Raw genomic sequence first — 15577 nt, 5'->3', positions numbered from 1 at the left:
TCCAACATACTGACATAATGGTCAGCTTTGACGTCTCCTCTTTATTCACAAATGTCCCACTCAAGGAAACTCTAGAGCTAATCCAAGCTAAATTTTCTCCTGATATCTCAGCCCTATTTCAGTTCACAATGAACTCAGGCTATTTTGTTTGGCAAGGAAAATTCTACAAACAAATAGAGGGGACAGCCATGGGTTCACCACTCTCCCCGCCCTTGGCCAATTTCTTTATGGAGATCTTTGAAGAAAAAGCCTTAGCCTCTGCCCCACAAAAACCAACCATATGGCTTCGCTACGTTGATGATGTGTTCACTATTTGGCCACATGGCTCTGAAACACTTCTCTCCTTCTTAACACACTTAAACAACCAACACCCCAGAATCAAATTCACCCTGGAAAAAGAGGAAAAAAACAGCCTCCCTTTCCTAGACACACTAGTCACCTGCCAGCCTAATGGAACCTTGGTTTTCTCAGATTACAGAAAACCCACCCATACAGGCAGATGCATTCACCAACAATTCCCCCCCCCCTCACAACAATATGGAGTAGTGAAAACACTATACAACTGGGCTAAACTAATCTGTTCAAACGCCTTGGCCCTAAACACTGAACTAAATCACATACTCAACACTTTCTCAGCCAATGGCTACCCCCCAAAAAAAGTCCAAAAAATATTAGAACCTTCAAAACAACAGATCCCCCCCCCCCTCCACAACAAGGATTACTCTAAATCCATCACCATTCCTTACATCCGAGGCACCTCGGAAAAGATTACCAAAATCTTAAAAAAGCATGACCTGACCTCCTGTTACAAACCTTACAGAAAATCGGCATCCCTTATCCGCTCCACTAAAGACCAACCACTTCCCCTAGACCTACCTGGTGTATACCAGGTCCCTTGCAGCTGTAATCTGTCTTACTTTGGCCAAACAGGCAGGACAGCGAATATCAGAATTTCTGAACACAAGGACTACATCTGGTTTCACAAGTACAGCCATTCTGGTCTTGCGGACCACGCTCTGGATACACGCCACAGAATACAGTGGAAGAAAGTTACAGTAATACACCGTAGCAAATACAAATACGAAAGACTATTTATTGAATCAGCCTCAGCCCTAAGAAATTCTCCAAACCTCAACAAATTTGGTTGTATGCGACTGCCCCAAATCTGGGAGGCTTACATCAGCAGACCTTCAGCCCAACGGCCAAGAACACCTACTTAGCCCGCTAGAGGGCACCATCAGGACTTTTAGGAGAACAATAGCTTCATCTCTTCATTCCCAGTTACTGTGTTTGTAGTGCCTACGTGCATGTGCTTTTTTTGTAAGTTCCTTTAGAAGATGGCAATGTGACATTGCTGAAATATCGGAAAATATTTATTAAAGTTTAATTTAATTTATATCCTTAACTACATTGTTCAATTTTCTTAAGTGTTTTAATAATGCATAACCAACGTATAAGCCTGTCTACGAGAATAATGATTGGTTTTGGTATCACTTCACTGTTCACAAATGTACCGTTAATTGAAACCCTTGATTTGCTAAAGTCACAATTTCCCCCAGATATATTTGAACTATTTAAATTTACAGTACATGTAGGTTATTTTACATGGAAATTGAAGATATACAAAACAACTAGGTGAGACAGCAATAGGCTCCCTCCTTTCTCCCCCCTTTAGCCAATTTCTACATAGAACACTTGGAAAAGCTAGCTATGAATACAGCCACTCTCAAACCAGTGGTTTGACTACACTATGCTGATGATGTGTTTGCTATTTGGTCACATGGTCCAGACACACTGGATACATTTTTAGTGCATTTAAATAGCCAACACCTTAAAATCTACTTCATAATGGAACAGGAAGCTAATGACTATCTATCCTTCCGGGAAACACTAATCACACAACTTCCAGATGGCCCCTTATCTTTCTCCGCTTATAAAAAAACCCACACATACAGAGAGATATTTGTGGTTAATTTCATAAACTTGTTTATTAATGAAATTTCATGTGGATTGACCGAGGATCTTTAAATGTTTGGTGATGATGAAAATTTAGGTAAAATTATCAGGAGTAGTGCTAATGTTAATTCTCTACAAGAAAATTTGAATAGACTTTTAGCTTGGGCAAATGAGTGGAGTTAAGGTTTTAAGGTTAATAAATGCAAGATGTCACTTTGGAATACAGAGATATAAGGCTACGTACTGCATTAGAGGGGCTGTACTTCAGGAAGTGAATGTGATTCAAGATCTTGGAGTGATGGTGGAAATGAACTGAAGTTCCAAGAGCACACCACACATTTCAAAGACTGCACATTGTATAGCTGCTATTATAAAAAGTACATTGATAGGTAGGGATAAGGAGGTGGTAGTTCCTCTATATAAGGCATTACTCAGACCACATATGGACTATTTTGCTCAGATCTGGTCAACCTAGTTTTCATTGTAATGTGAAAACATCAGAGAAGGTCCAAAGACGAATAACCAAAGTGATATCAGGACTCTGGAGTGTTACCTACGAAGAGCATTTGAGAGAATGTGGATTACAGAGGTTGGTGAATAGGAGGAAAACAGGAGATATAATAGAGACCTTCAAATTAGTTAAGGGATTCTATCAGATTAATACAGAAGAAATTATAAAAAGAGTGGGTGTTAAGATGGGAAGTACAAGAGGCCATCCCTGGAAGTTGTATAAAGATGTGGTGAAAAAGGGTATGAGGAGTAGAGTTTTTGCATGGAGAGTTGTTAGTGAGTGGAATACAAATTATAAAAAGAGTGCAGTTAGTGGAAACAACTTCAAAGCTCATTATGATAGAGTTGTTGCTGGTTGAATGGGCCTCCCACGATGAGTCTGTTGACTCCTGGAGTTACCAAATAACAACAACAATAATAATAATTGCAATTCGGAAATGAACATTGATATGCAAGGACAAGGAAATTATTTTTCTATGGAAAAGATGGACATCAACTGGGTATATATTAGTCAAAGTAATTTATTTGATACTAAGTAAAAAATACTGACAAGTTTTGCCAACTTAGCTGTTTGGCTTCTTCAGGGTGAATTAAATAGATACAAAACAACTTAACAACAAATACGATTGTCTCAAATCATTATGAAATCATTTTGCTTTTTTACAAGGCTTCAATACGATGTCATTTGTACCCTCTCCACTGATCCATTGATGTCATGGATCAGTGAAGAGGGTACAAAGAAGACTGTTAGAGATGATATTAGGACTGTGGAATGTAGATTATGAGGACAGACGAAGAGTTTGTACAATGTGGACACTAAGAAATAAGAAAAAGAGAAGTGATATGATAGAGATCTACAAACATAAAAGGGTCATACAAGAAATCCTGGAATTTTTCATTTTATGGAGAGTAAGAAAAGGACAGGGCAGCCATGGAAGTTGAGAATGAATGCAGTCAAAAAAAGGAGTGAAAGTTAGATTTTCTTCATAGAGTGATGCATGACTAGAATAGCTCGTCTTTGGAAGTGGTGAGTGTAGACAGTGTTAATGAATTCAAAAGAATGTATGACAGGTTGTGTGAACAATATGTGGCCTACCTCAATGAGGGAGGCCACATATTGCTCACACAACCTACCATATTTATTTGATAACTGAATAATTATAACATTATAATTACAGTTACAATTTTTTAAAGTGAGTACTCACTGGTCCGTGACACTTTCCAAGGCATTCTTCATGGCAATGTCTGCATTCTTGATTTCCTGCATCATAGATTCTAAAAATAATAATAACAAAAAACTAGTAATTCCTTATTCCTCCTGTTTCATGTGATCAATTGTTAATATGCAAAATAATTTTTAAAATACATATTAATCCCACTTGCAAGTAACTATATGAGTAACTTTTTTCTTTTTCTTTTAGGATATTTAAGAAGACATGTCAGAGGATATGTTTCCTTCATGGTGATTATCACAAATTTTCAGTACACTGTTGTAAATCAGGAAGAAGATGGGTGAAATGACAGAGCCCTGAGGGGCACCTGGATTAAGAGGAAAATCTGAAGAGAGAACACTGACCATTATTATATAAGGACAAAGACAATCCATGTGATGGTAATTTGGTGAGAAATCCCTCAATTTGCTGAGAAGCCCTCAATGCCAGACCCTATGGAAAACCTTGGGGATGTCGAGCATATCTGCAGTTTCTCCTAACATTTCCATGGAATAAGTCTAGATGTGCATGATGTAGGCCAGATCTCCTGTGGATCTAGGTTGGCAAAATCCATACTGGCAGTCACTAATTACATGGCAGCTCTCTAAGTAGTGTTGAAGATAATGACTGTTGACAACCTTCTCCATTACTTTGAACAAAACTTGAGGTGAGAACAATAGTTTACTATCTTGATGGAACATATTTATCATCTTTTTTTTGAGGAACTGGCTGCATATGGGCTTGATTCTATGCTGTGTGTGTGTGGGGGGGGGGGGGGGCATCTGAGTGCAATTTGGTGTTTAGATGATAAAGAACACGTGTTGTTCAGGACTGCATCTCTTGAACACAATGGTTTGGGGGGGGAGGGGGTATCATAACTGGCTGCCTCTGTGGTATCCAGGTTTTTCAAGATTCTTCTGATGTCTTTCTGGTAGAAAGTCACATGAGGCATGAAATGCAATGTCCTAGGCAAAGAAGTAGTTAATTTGCATGATCATCTAAGGAGGAGCTGCAAGTAAATGAAACCAGGACATCAGCTTTGTCTTTAGGTGATGAGGATGGGCTGGCAATTTGGGATTTAGCAGACCAAATCATATTCTTATTGGCTTAAACCAATATACAAAATGATGGTACAACATGACAAAATTTCGTGCTGGCTGGGGCATCGCCTAGTTAAACAAGGCCCCTGTTGTTTTCGCCAGGGAACCAGGGCAAACAGCGAAAAGTCAGCTACTGGAACAAATCTGAAAGCATACCCCAACTCAACATCACCAGAGTTAAGGATCAGTACTATCAACATAAGAAGCCTAAATGGCAAAGAAATGGGGTTAGCTGAGGAATTAGATAAGTACCAGATTGACATAATAGGGGTGACTGAAACAAAAAAGACAAAAACTGGTGAGATCTTTCTGAGCAATAAATACAAAATGTTATATTCAGGCAATGACAATCAAGAAAAAGAAGGAGTAGCCATAGTATTCACCACTAAATACAAGGCTAATCTTCTTGAATGGCAGTCAGTCTCAAGTAGAATGATGTGGGCAAATATCAGAATGGGGAACTGGACAATGAGACTTATTTGTGCCTATGGTCCCACAGAAGGTTCTACTAAAGTATAAGTGGAGGAATTTTTTGAGGCTTTAGAGAAAGCAACTGATACAATGAAAAATTAAAAGTTGGCCCTTGTTGGGGATCTAAATAGCAGAGTAGGAAATGATTGTCAGACATACAAAAATATTTTGGGAAAATTTGGAGAAAAGAGCAAAGCTAATAATAATGGCAAATACCTGTTGGATTTCTGCTCAGGACATGGTCTGGCTATTACTAACACCATGTTCCAACATAAAAATGTGCACACATTCACATGGAGAGAAGAGGCAAGGAATAAGAAAAGTCTCATTGACTATGTTATTGTTGATTGTAATGTTTTCTACCTGGTGCAGGACACCAGAATATACAGAGGAATTGAAATTGGAAACGATCACTATTTAGTCTTTAGCAGGATAAAATTGAATTTCATATTGAAAAGAATGACATGTAAGAAAGTCTTAAAGCGAATAAAAGTTGAGCAGCTCTCAGATGTGAACTATAGACTAAATATACAAAGATTATTGAAGAAAAAATGAAAGAGTTTGAGAACAGGAACCAAACCTTGGAGATTCGGTGGCAAGTCTTGAAGAAAACCCGGATTGATTCAGCCAGAGAGGCATGTGGTGAGGTTGTCTGCAAGGATAGAAAAATCAAAAATCCATGTATATTATTTCTGGGAAAACTCCCATGTTACTCCTCTTAATAAACTATTATAATTACAGCTATTTTGCCTGCTTCAGTTTAGCAGTGTCCCTGTTTAGATGTCATTAGCTATTTACTCATGGATTCTTAGGGCATTGTGAGTGTAAATGTACCATAAAGTATATGTAGCATAAGGAATAGAAATTTACACATACCTTTTACTGGGTGTTGCGGCTTTTCCTCTCTTTTGCGATGTCGAAAAACTACTGAGTGTGTGTGGGGGGGGGGGGTAGGCAATTTGGTAGAATTAAGTTAGAAAAACCCGGGTTTTTTTCCGTAATATATATAAACATATATATTATATTATATAGGGTGGGGAAAAGGTGAAAGGGTTGATTTTTTAAAATAGGGAGGGGGAAGGGGAAAGGTGGTTGACGGGGTGCGGTCCGTTTCGACTATTTGTGGTCGTCATCTGAACACATTGGGAAAGTGGATGCTATGTCAGGTCGGGTAGGTGCTTCTGCTTTTGAAGTGTTTGTGTTGTCGCCTATTGGTCGGGGTTGTGACCTCAATTTTATGTTGTGAAGCTTCCAAACCTCGGAGATTATGTAGGGCCTGTGTACGTTGATAGAGTTCGCGTCACACTTTATAGCTATTGTTTCTTTCAGCTACTTAGGCACGATTTTTAGTGAACATGGTAAATTAAATAAGGAAATAGACAACAGAATCAACAAAGCTAGTATAGTAGGAAGTCAATTGAATAAGTTCATATGGAATAAGAGAGAAATTAGTCAGAACACTAAATTAGCTGTATACAAGACAGTGTTCAAACCAGTTTTAACTTATGGATCTGAGAGCTGGGTCAGAAATAAAACACTTGACCAAAGACTAGAAACCACAGATATGAGAGTCCTGAGAAAGATTAGAGGCATGAACAGATGGCATCAATGGCAATATCATGTTAAAAACTAGGATATTAGGAAAGAACTTGACACCGTCAGCATCCAGGAATGCATTAGCAGAGCTAATCTCAGGTGGTATGGTCACTTAAACAGAATGGGCGAGGAAAGATTAGCAAAACAAGTGTTCTCTGCCAGGTTGGCAGGAAAATGACCCAGAAGAAGACCAAGATATAGGTGGATTGATACGGTACAAAGTGCTTAGACGATAGAAATATAAGATCTGATAATGTTGGAGTCTTGACAAGTAACAGACTGATTTGGAGGAAAACTGTAGATAGGAAGTTAGTGATGATGTAAATTTTTCATATAGTACTATCATATCCTGTACACCCCTTGAGGGTACATGTCAGGAGTTTGATGATGATGATAATAATTCCCTCAGTACGGTGAGAAAGAGGGGGGTAGAACAGATTGACAAAAGATGTACCCAACACAGTGACTAGAAAGTGAGACTGTCAGTGGCACAAGCAAGTTTTCTATATGTATCCTTGTTGAAGTTAGACTTAGCCTTTTTAATGATGGTTTTATAAGTGTTGCAAGCAACTGTATAATGTGAAGAAAGTTGGTGTTTTGGCCTCAAGACACTTGTGATAGGCTGTTTGCTTTACTTGGACTGCCCTGCACACTTCTTCAAGATGTGTGCCAGTGCACACATCTTGGAGATTCATGGTTTAGATGTAGCATGGGAATTTTGAACTGAGTGAAGAATGAAAGCTTCCATTCTAATATGGATTATTTTTGTAAGAAGATCACAATGAGGATTTGGATCTGAAGAATGAAAACAGTAGTATGACCAGGGAAAGGAGAAGAAAAAGTCACATAAGTCCTCTTCCCACTTGGGATTGTTGTAATGAGTACACAAGGTCATGAATGGCTGAAGGAAAAACATTCTACCACCAATTAATCTTGGATGAGATCATGATCTGAATTACCAAGAGGAGCAGTCATTTGAACAGAGTACCTGTAAGAACTAGTTAAGAAGGGTGTTCAGTGAGTGAAGAGGATTGGAAGGAAATCTGGTGGGGAAGATGATCTATTTTAAGTCATTTCTTGCAGCAAAAATCTCTACCTCTCTTCCAGCTTTAGCTTTTTCAGTGAAATTTGAAAAAGGGTGCCAATTAGAACTGTGGAAATTGAAATCACCAAGAAAGATGACTTTACTGTTTGGAAATTTGGACTGAATAAAACTGAGCTTCAAAGACCGGAAGTCAAAGAGATTAAAATGATTTTTCAGAATTGTGAGAATAGTAGAAGCAGCAGATGAATGAATGAAACAAAATGCGGCAAAGAAATCTTGAGTCACAGGATGTGAATCTCATCCATGAATGGTTGTAAACTTATTGCACATTTCATACTATATGTAGACTAAGGATTAGATAATCTAATAAACTCTGCTCTAGAGACCAAATATGGAACTTTATTAAGCCACTTCAATCCTCCATTGGTCTCACACTGGGATGAAAATTGTCTTCACTTAAAAGATTTTCACAGGCACCAATTACACAGTGGGATATGAACTCACAGCCGTTTGGAGAGTGAGTATGCTACCCACTAAACCAGCCAGGTCAGCGAACCATATCACTAGGTATCTTACCTGGATAGTGAATGAATGAATAAGGATGACTTGTCAATTTGAGACAGCCAACCAAATTATAACTCATATTGGCTAAATCACCCAAAAATATGACATTACAACATGATCAAATGTCATGCTATTTTTGATGATGCCCAGTTAAACAATTCCTCCCTCAGAGTTTTCACAAAGAAACCAGGATGAAAGTTGAATTGATGGTGCCCCATCTTCAATGGAACTACGTTTCACTGAAGACAATGGATACTAGTTTAATGTAAAAAAATGTAAATTATGCATTTTGAAATGAAAAGATTGCAAGCTATGTACCACATTGAAAGATGTATGCTCCAGGAAGGTAATAAAGCCAGGTATTTGGGGTGAGAGAGAGAGAGAGAGAGAGAGAGAGAGAGGAAGTTGAGAGAATATATTGCCAGGATGGCCAAAATAGCTCATAAGATTACTTGTTTATTGAAGAACACACTAACAAGCAGAGATAAGGAAATTATCATTCCTCTTTAAAAGGCCTTGATATGGCCATATCAAGTTATTATGCTCAGATCTGTCACTGAGGTTTCTTGGGGACGAGAAAGTGTTGGAAAGGATCCAGAAGCGAGTGACTAAGATGATGAGTATTCTTTGGAATGCTCATTATCAAGACAGACTAAGAGTTTGTGTATTTTAAAAGTTAGTCAACAGGCATAAAAAAAAAGGGAATATGATAGAAACATTTAAGTTACTAAAAGGGTTGGCAGAAGAAATATTTTCAGGCCAAATATTTCAGAAATATTTGGCCTGGAAATTAAGTAGGAGTGTGGTCAGTCAGGATGTGAAGGCTAGATTTTTTTATTCTTGTTGAGAGGCTTATACGCTGGTTAAACATGATAACTATTATTTAAGGAATTGACAGCGTATACTAGAAATATAGATTAAATAAACTTTAATATATACTTTCCAATATTTCGGCGAACGTCACGTTGCCATCTTCTTGGGAACTTACTATAAAGACACGTGCACACAAGTACTAATAACAGCAAATGAGACTGAAGCTAAGGAAGCTAGCGTTTTCCTAAAGCCCTGATGGTGCCCCCTGGCGGGCTATATTGGTAGTTCTTGGCCTTTGGGCTGAAGTTCTTCTGATAAAAGTTTCCCAAATTTGGGGCAGTTTCATGCATCCAAATTTGTTGAGGTTTGGCATGTTCCTAAGGGCCGAGGCTGATTCCATGAATAGTCTTTCATACTTGAACTTGCTGCGGTGTATTACTGTGGCTTTCTTCCATCTTATTCTGTGGCGAGTATCCAGAGCGTGGTCTGCAAGCCCAGAGTAGCTGTACTGGTGAAATCAGAAGTAATCCTTGTGTTCTGAGATTCTGATATTTGCTGTCCTGCCTGTTTGGCCAAAGTAGGACAGTTTACAGCTGCAAGGGATCTGGTATACACCAGGTAGGTCTAGGGGAAGTGGTTGGTCTTTGGTGGAGCGGATAAGGGATGCCAGTTTTCTATGTGGTCTGTAACAAGTGGTCAAGTCATGTTTTTTTAAGATTTTATTGATTTTTTCCGAGGTGCCTCTGATGTAGGGAATAGTGATGGATTTAGAGTAATCTTTTTTGTGAAGGGGAGGGGGTGGTGGGTTGTGGATAACTGGGTTAAGTATTTTTTGGATTTTTTGGAGGGGGTAGCCGTTGGCTGAGAAAGTGTCACGGATGTGATTTAGTTCAGTGGTTAGGGCTTGATCATTAGAACAGATTATTTTTGCCCTGTTGAATAATGTTTTAATAACTCCATATTGTTGTGAGGGGGGGGGGGATTGTTGGTGAATGTATCTGCCTGTATGGGTGGGTTTTCTATAAACTGAGAAAACCAAGGTTCCATCAGGTTGGCGGGTGACTAGTGTGTCTAGGAAGGGGAGGTTATTGTTTTCCTCTTTTTCCAGGGTGAATTTGATTCTAGGGTGTTGGTTGTTCAAGTGTGTTAGGAAGGAGAGGAGTGAATCCGGGCCATGTGGCCAAATAGCGAAAACATCATCAACGTAGCGAAGCCATATGGTAGGTTTTTGTGGGGCTGAGTTTAAGGCTTTCTCTTCAAACATCTCCATGAAGAAGTTGGCCAAGGGTGGGGAAAGTGGTGAACCCATGGCTGTCCCCTCTATCTGTTTGTAGAATTTTTCCTGCCAAACGAAATAGCCTGAGTTCATTGTAAACTGAAATAGGGCTGAGATATCGGGAGGAAATTTAGCTTGGATTAGCTCTAAGGTTTCTTTGAGGGGGACATTCGTGAATAGGGAGGAGACATCAAAACTGACCATTATGTCATTATGTTGGAGTGTAAGGTTTTCTATACTGGCTTTGAAGTGGGCTGAGTTTTTTATGTGTGATGGTGTATTGCCAGTATAGTGTGAGAGCGCTTTGGCTAAATGCTTGGCTAGTTTGTAAGTGGGGGAATCAATGCCATCCACTATGGGACGTAATGACACATTTTCTTTGTGTATTTTTGGGAGCCCATATATGCGGGGGGGGGGGTCTAGAGTTATAGGGTTTTAGTCTGTTGGTAATTCTAGTATACGCTGTCAATTCCTTAAATAATAGATTTTTTTACTGGAGTGGGTTGCCAGAGTCTGTTGTAAGTACTTTGTCAATCAGTGAATTCAAGAAGTATGGCAGATACTGTATGGACAGCCTGGGTCTCCTATGTCTTTGGAGTCTATGGAGGTTCCTTTGTAATAATAATAATAATTATGTCATACTATCATGAACTTGTACACTTCTTAAAGATGCATATTAGGAAATGATGATGATGTTGAGTTGATTGATGAGAGGAATATATATTATAATATTTCTAGATGTTGTAATGTCATTTGAGAAGCTGCTGAATGATGATATGATATTTAAGTTTGAATGAATAAGCTTACATAATTGGCTAGTGAATTATGAAAACTAGCTGATATACAGACACCAGCCAGTTGTCACAACTGCCGCACTGTCTTAATATTGTTCCTTCATGCAGTTGTATATTAAGGAACAATATTAAGGAAGAGGAAGTTGATGAGTTCTGTAAGGCTCAGTACTGGGATCAATACTATTCAATCTTTATGTTAATGATATTGTAAATGGATTGCAGGAGGTTATTTTATTCAGTTGTTTACAAATGCAAAACTGGAGAAAATTATTAGAAATGGTGCTGATATAGTAGCTCTTCAGAAGAATATCAACAGGTTTTAATAGGGAAGCAAATGAGAAAGGAAAACGGTTTAATCTGCTGAAGTAGTAAAGTTTTAAGATTTTGAAATGGAAGGTTAGTGTTCAATTGGTGAGGCGACACTGGTGGTGATGGAGGAAGTCAAGTTTTTTGAGATATGATGATGATCTAAAGGAACGTGAAGTTCAGAGGAAACATTACAAAGGTAGTATTGATAATCCAAAGAATTGTAACAGTAGAGAGTAGACAAAGCAGAGATAATATGGTAATTGAGAGACATAATAGGTGGCTTTTAGCAGTAGAGTTGGGTTTGAAGAGCTCTAAAAGCTAAGTTGTTTAGTTTAAAAAAAAATAGCAATATTAGTTAAAAATTGTGTTAGAAAGATATTGTATTATGGTGGTAATTAGAATCAAGTTAACATTTTTATTTAAATATAGTCTTTCTGCATGGCAAGTTACATAGCATAGCAAGTGGCGCTGATGCAAAACACAACATAGGCATCCAAGGCATCACTGTTTAAAGAATTCAACCAGAGGGATTTTGTTCAGTGCAATGTCAGTGAGATGTACACATTATCAAGGGTGAGTGGACTTTGATTTGAAAGTGATAGTGGTGGGAAAATGTGTGCTACAGTGTAATGGAAGATAGCATTGAAAGAGAGATTAAAAGCGACATGATTGAGAGGGACAGAGAGTAAAAGTGATGATCAAAAGAACAGTAGTCTGACGGATGTAAAGAATGAAGATTTGGCCATAATGAGGTGAATAGCGCAATTATTCAAAATGATACACAGGATGAAGTGTGAGCTGAAGCATTTGCAGAAATGTCTTGTGAGCGGATCAGCTGACAACAGAAAGAAAGAAGTGTGAGAAAAGAGAAAAGAATGACTGATAAGAGAGAAGGAAAAATTAAGGAAAGAGTCTTGTATGGTGATTCTATCATAAGAGGTGTGACTGGCAAGAGAATGAAAAAAATTGTACTTCCCAAGTGCAAAAATTAATGATGTTAGCAAGGCTTCATTGTTTTGGCTGAAATGGGTGATTTGAAAAGAGAAAAGCATGGTATGAGGGATGACATGAAAGAGTTACTGAAAGTAGTAAAAGAAAAGAGTGAGAGAGTTAAGATAGTGAGTCTGTTACAGTGGTATGACAGAGTTCAGCTAAGAAGGAGAGCCATAATAATGAATGAGTCAATATGTAGGTTATGCAAGAAGAGTGATGAATTCATGGATGTGTGGAGTGAGTTTCATGGATGAAAGGACTGATACCAGAAAGATGGTTTGCATCTGAATGGATTTAGTTTCAGAGTCTGGAAAAAATGTTGTTGAATGAAGCCAGGAAAACTAGAGAACATTTAGGGGGAATGGGTACGCAGATACTGATGAGGCAGTTGAGTGCAAGAATGTGCATAAATTTCCTAAGTTAGTACTACTGGTAACAGAGAAGAATGGGATAGTTTGTATAAAGAATAAGGATGATGCTGGGCCTAAGAGGGTTTTTTTTTTTTTGTACTTTATATACACTAATGCTAGGAGTATTCAAAACAAGAGGGAGGAGTTTTTGGCATTAGTTATTCATCTTGGCTAAAGATTACTGGCATTAGTGAGACATGCCTGAGGGAAGATGATATAGTCAGTGAGATAGAATGCAAAGGGTATAGTGTGTTCAGGGAGGATAGAGAGAGGAGGGGGAAGAAGTGTTATTGATGATAGCTGATGAACTGTAACCAAAGAGAGTAGAAGTTTAACTGCAGGCTAGTGAAAGCACATCTGAAGCCATCTAGTGTAAGATAATAGCCAACAGAAAAAAATATACAGTTGGATGCTTCTATAGACCAAGGGATGTAAAGGATAATGGGAATAGTATGTATCAGCAAATAAGCTCAATGAGTGAAGCAAAGATAATTATTATGGGATTCTTCAACTATGGGTACATATATTGGAAGGAGGGAAGACATGTGGTAGGAAAGAAATGGAATTTATACAGTTAGTAAAGAATAATTACCTGAGGCAGCATGTGATGGAATGTACTAAGGGTTTGAGAGCGCTAGATATAGTAAGTGCATCAGATAATTTGTCTATAACCAATATGACCACATTGCCATCAGTTGGTGAGGGCAATCATATGGCCTTGACCTGGGAGGTAGCTGAATGTATGGAAGGTTCAGTTAAGAGGATATATGTGAATTACAAGGCTGGTAAGTATGATAAGCTTAGAAGATTGCTTGGATCAGTGCCATGACAACTGAAACTGCAAGGGCTGGATGTTGATTGTGCATGGAAAGTGGTAAAGGAGCATTTGAAAGAAGTAGTAGCAGGCTGCATGCATAGAGTCAGGAGAATAAATCAAGTAGGAGTTAAAAATGATGGATGAAAAGTTAAAAATGAAGCTGGTGCTACAAAAAAAAAAAAGAAAGAAAAATTTGTGGAAGGAAGGAATTCAAAGAGAAAAGTAACCAGCAGACGCATGAGCAGACAAAGCACAGGCCAAAAAAAAGGTAACCACTGTGGTAAGAAAGACAAAAGTAGAATATGAAAGGAAATGAGCAGTACAGGCTCATATCATTATTATTATGTAACATCTCAAAGGAGCCCAGAGACTCATTGAGGGAGGACACTAATTCTACGATCCCCATTTCCACCACTCAATCCACCAACTACAGCCAAACGCATCATCTTCACCAACGCCATCTACTGCCCACCACTACTAGTATTTTCACAGACAATCGCAAACATCCATACCCACGGTGGGATTTGAACCTGCAGCCTTTTGGCTGGAGAGCAGATATGCTAACCACTTGGCCAACCAGGTCAGCATCCCAAACAGTTCTTTCGATGTGTTGAAAGTAAAAGGAAGAATATTCGTAGCAGAAAGATTTTAATAAATGACAATGGTAGGGAGGTAACTGAATCAGGCAAAATAGTAAAATTACTAAGTCAACACTTTGAAAGAGTATATCATCCCTGTGGAGATATTGCAATAATATGAGAGGCAAAGGCCTTATATGGAAACTGAGGTAAATGAACTGGAGGTGCATAGCATATTACAGAACCTTGTGAATACAGCTATGGAATTATGTGGTATACCATCTTAAACTTTACAGAAAAGTGCTATGGAATTGGCAGTACCTTTGACTACATTGTTTAATCTAGGTCTTGGCTCTGGGTTACTCCCAAGAGGACGGAAAGAGGGGAAAATAGTTCCATTGCATAAAGGAGGCTCCAAGAATGATGTAGGAAATTACTGACCAATCAGCATATTGGGAGTAGTAGTAGTAGTTAAGGTATTGGAGAAGTTGGTGAAGAGCAAAATACAGGATTGAATACACAGAAATGGATTGGTAGAAACAGAATTTGCTGGTAGAGCAGTTAATACAGATGTTAAAATTTTGGCAATCTGGTCAAAGGAGAATGGATATCAGTTTAATGTGGCAAAGTGTAAAGTTATGCATTTTGGGGTGAAAAAGTTACCAGCTATATGCCACATTGATAGAACTGCACTCCAGGAAATTGTCTAAGCTAGAGATTTGGGAGTGTTAGTGAATAGAGAGTTCAAGTTTAGACGGCATATTGCAAAAGTGGCTAAAGCAGCTCATCAAATTACTTGGTTACTGAAGAATACCTGACAAGCAGTTATTATACTTCTTTATTGAGCATGGGTAAAATGCCATTCTTGACTGCTGCATGCAGATATGCTCACTTGGTTTTCTTGGGAATAGGTGAAGAGCATCCAGAGGAGTGACCTAGATTTATCAAGTCTATGGAATGAATCTTATGAGGACAAGTCTAAGATTTGTGAGTTATAGAAATTGGTTGACAGGGGGGGAGAGAGGGGGGGGAGCTGATATGATCGAGACATGCAAGGGTTTTTACAAGATTAACACAGAGGAAATTTTTCAGAACAGAATTGCTGGTGGGAGAACTAGGGGCCATTCTAGGAAA

At 38.5% G+C, this 15577-nt stretch overlaps 1 protein-coding gene across 3 annotated transcripts in view; it reads right to left on the bottom strand.

The window, feature by feature from the left end:
• LOC150108109 (epidermal growth factor receptor-like) overlaps positions 1-15577 on the bottom strand; it is a 495579-nt gene that overhangs the window by 170787 nt on the left and 309215 nt on the right. For all 3 annotated transcript variants that reach the window (XM_090415594.1, XM_090415593.1, XM_090415595.1), the window contains one exon: positions 3672-3741. In XM_090415594.1, coding sequence (XP_090271720.1) covers positions 3672-3741 — 70 coding nt within the window. The remainder of the gene's footprint in view (positions 1-3671; positions 3742-15577) is intronic.

Source organism: Typopeltis vanoorti, chromosome 3, assembly GCF_054136105.1.
Source record: "Typopeltis vanoorti isolate ZY-2024b chromosome 3, IOZ_Tvanoo_1.0, whole genome shotgun sequence".
NCBI classification, from domain to species: Eukaryota; Metazoa; Arthropoda; class Arachnida; order Uropygi; family Thelyphonidae; genus Typopeltis; species Typopeltis vanoorti.
This window is presented reverse-complemented; position numbering and strand designations above follow the sequence as displayed.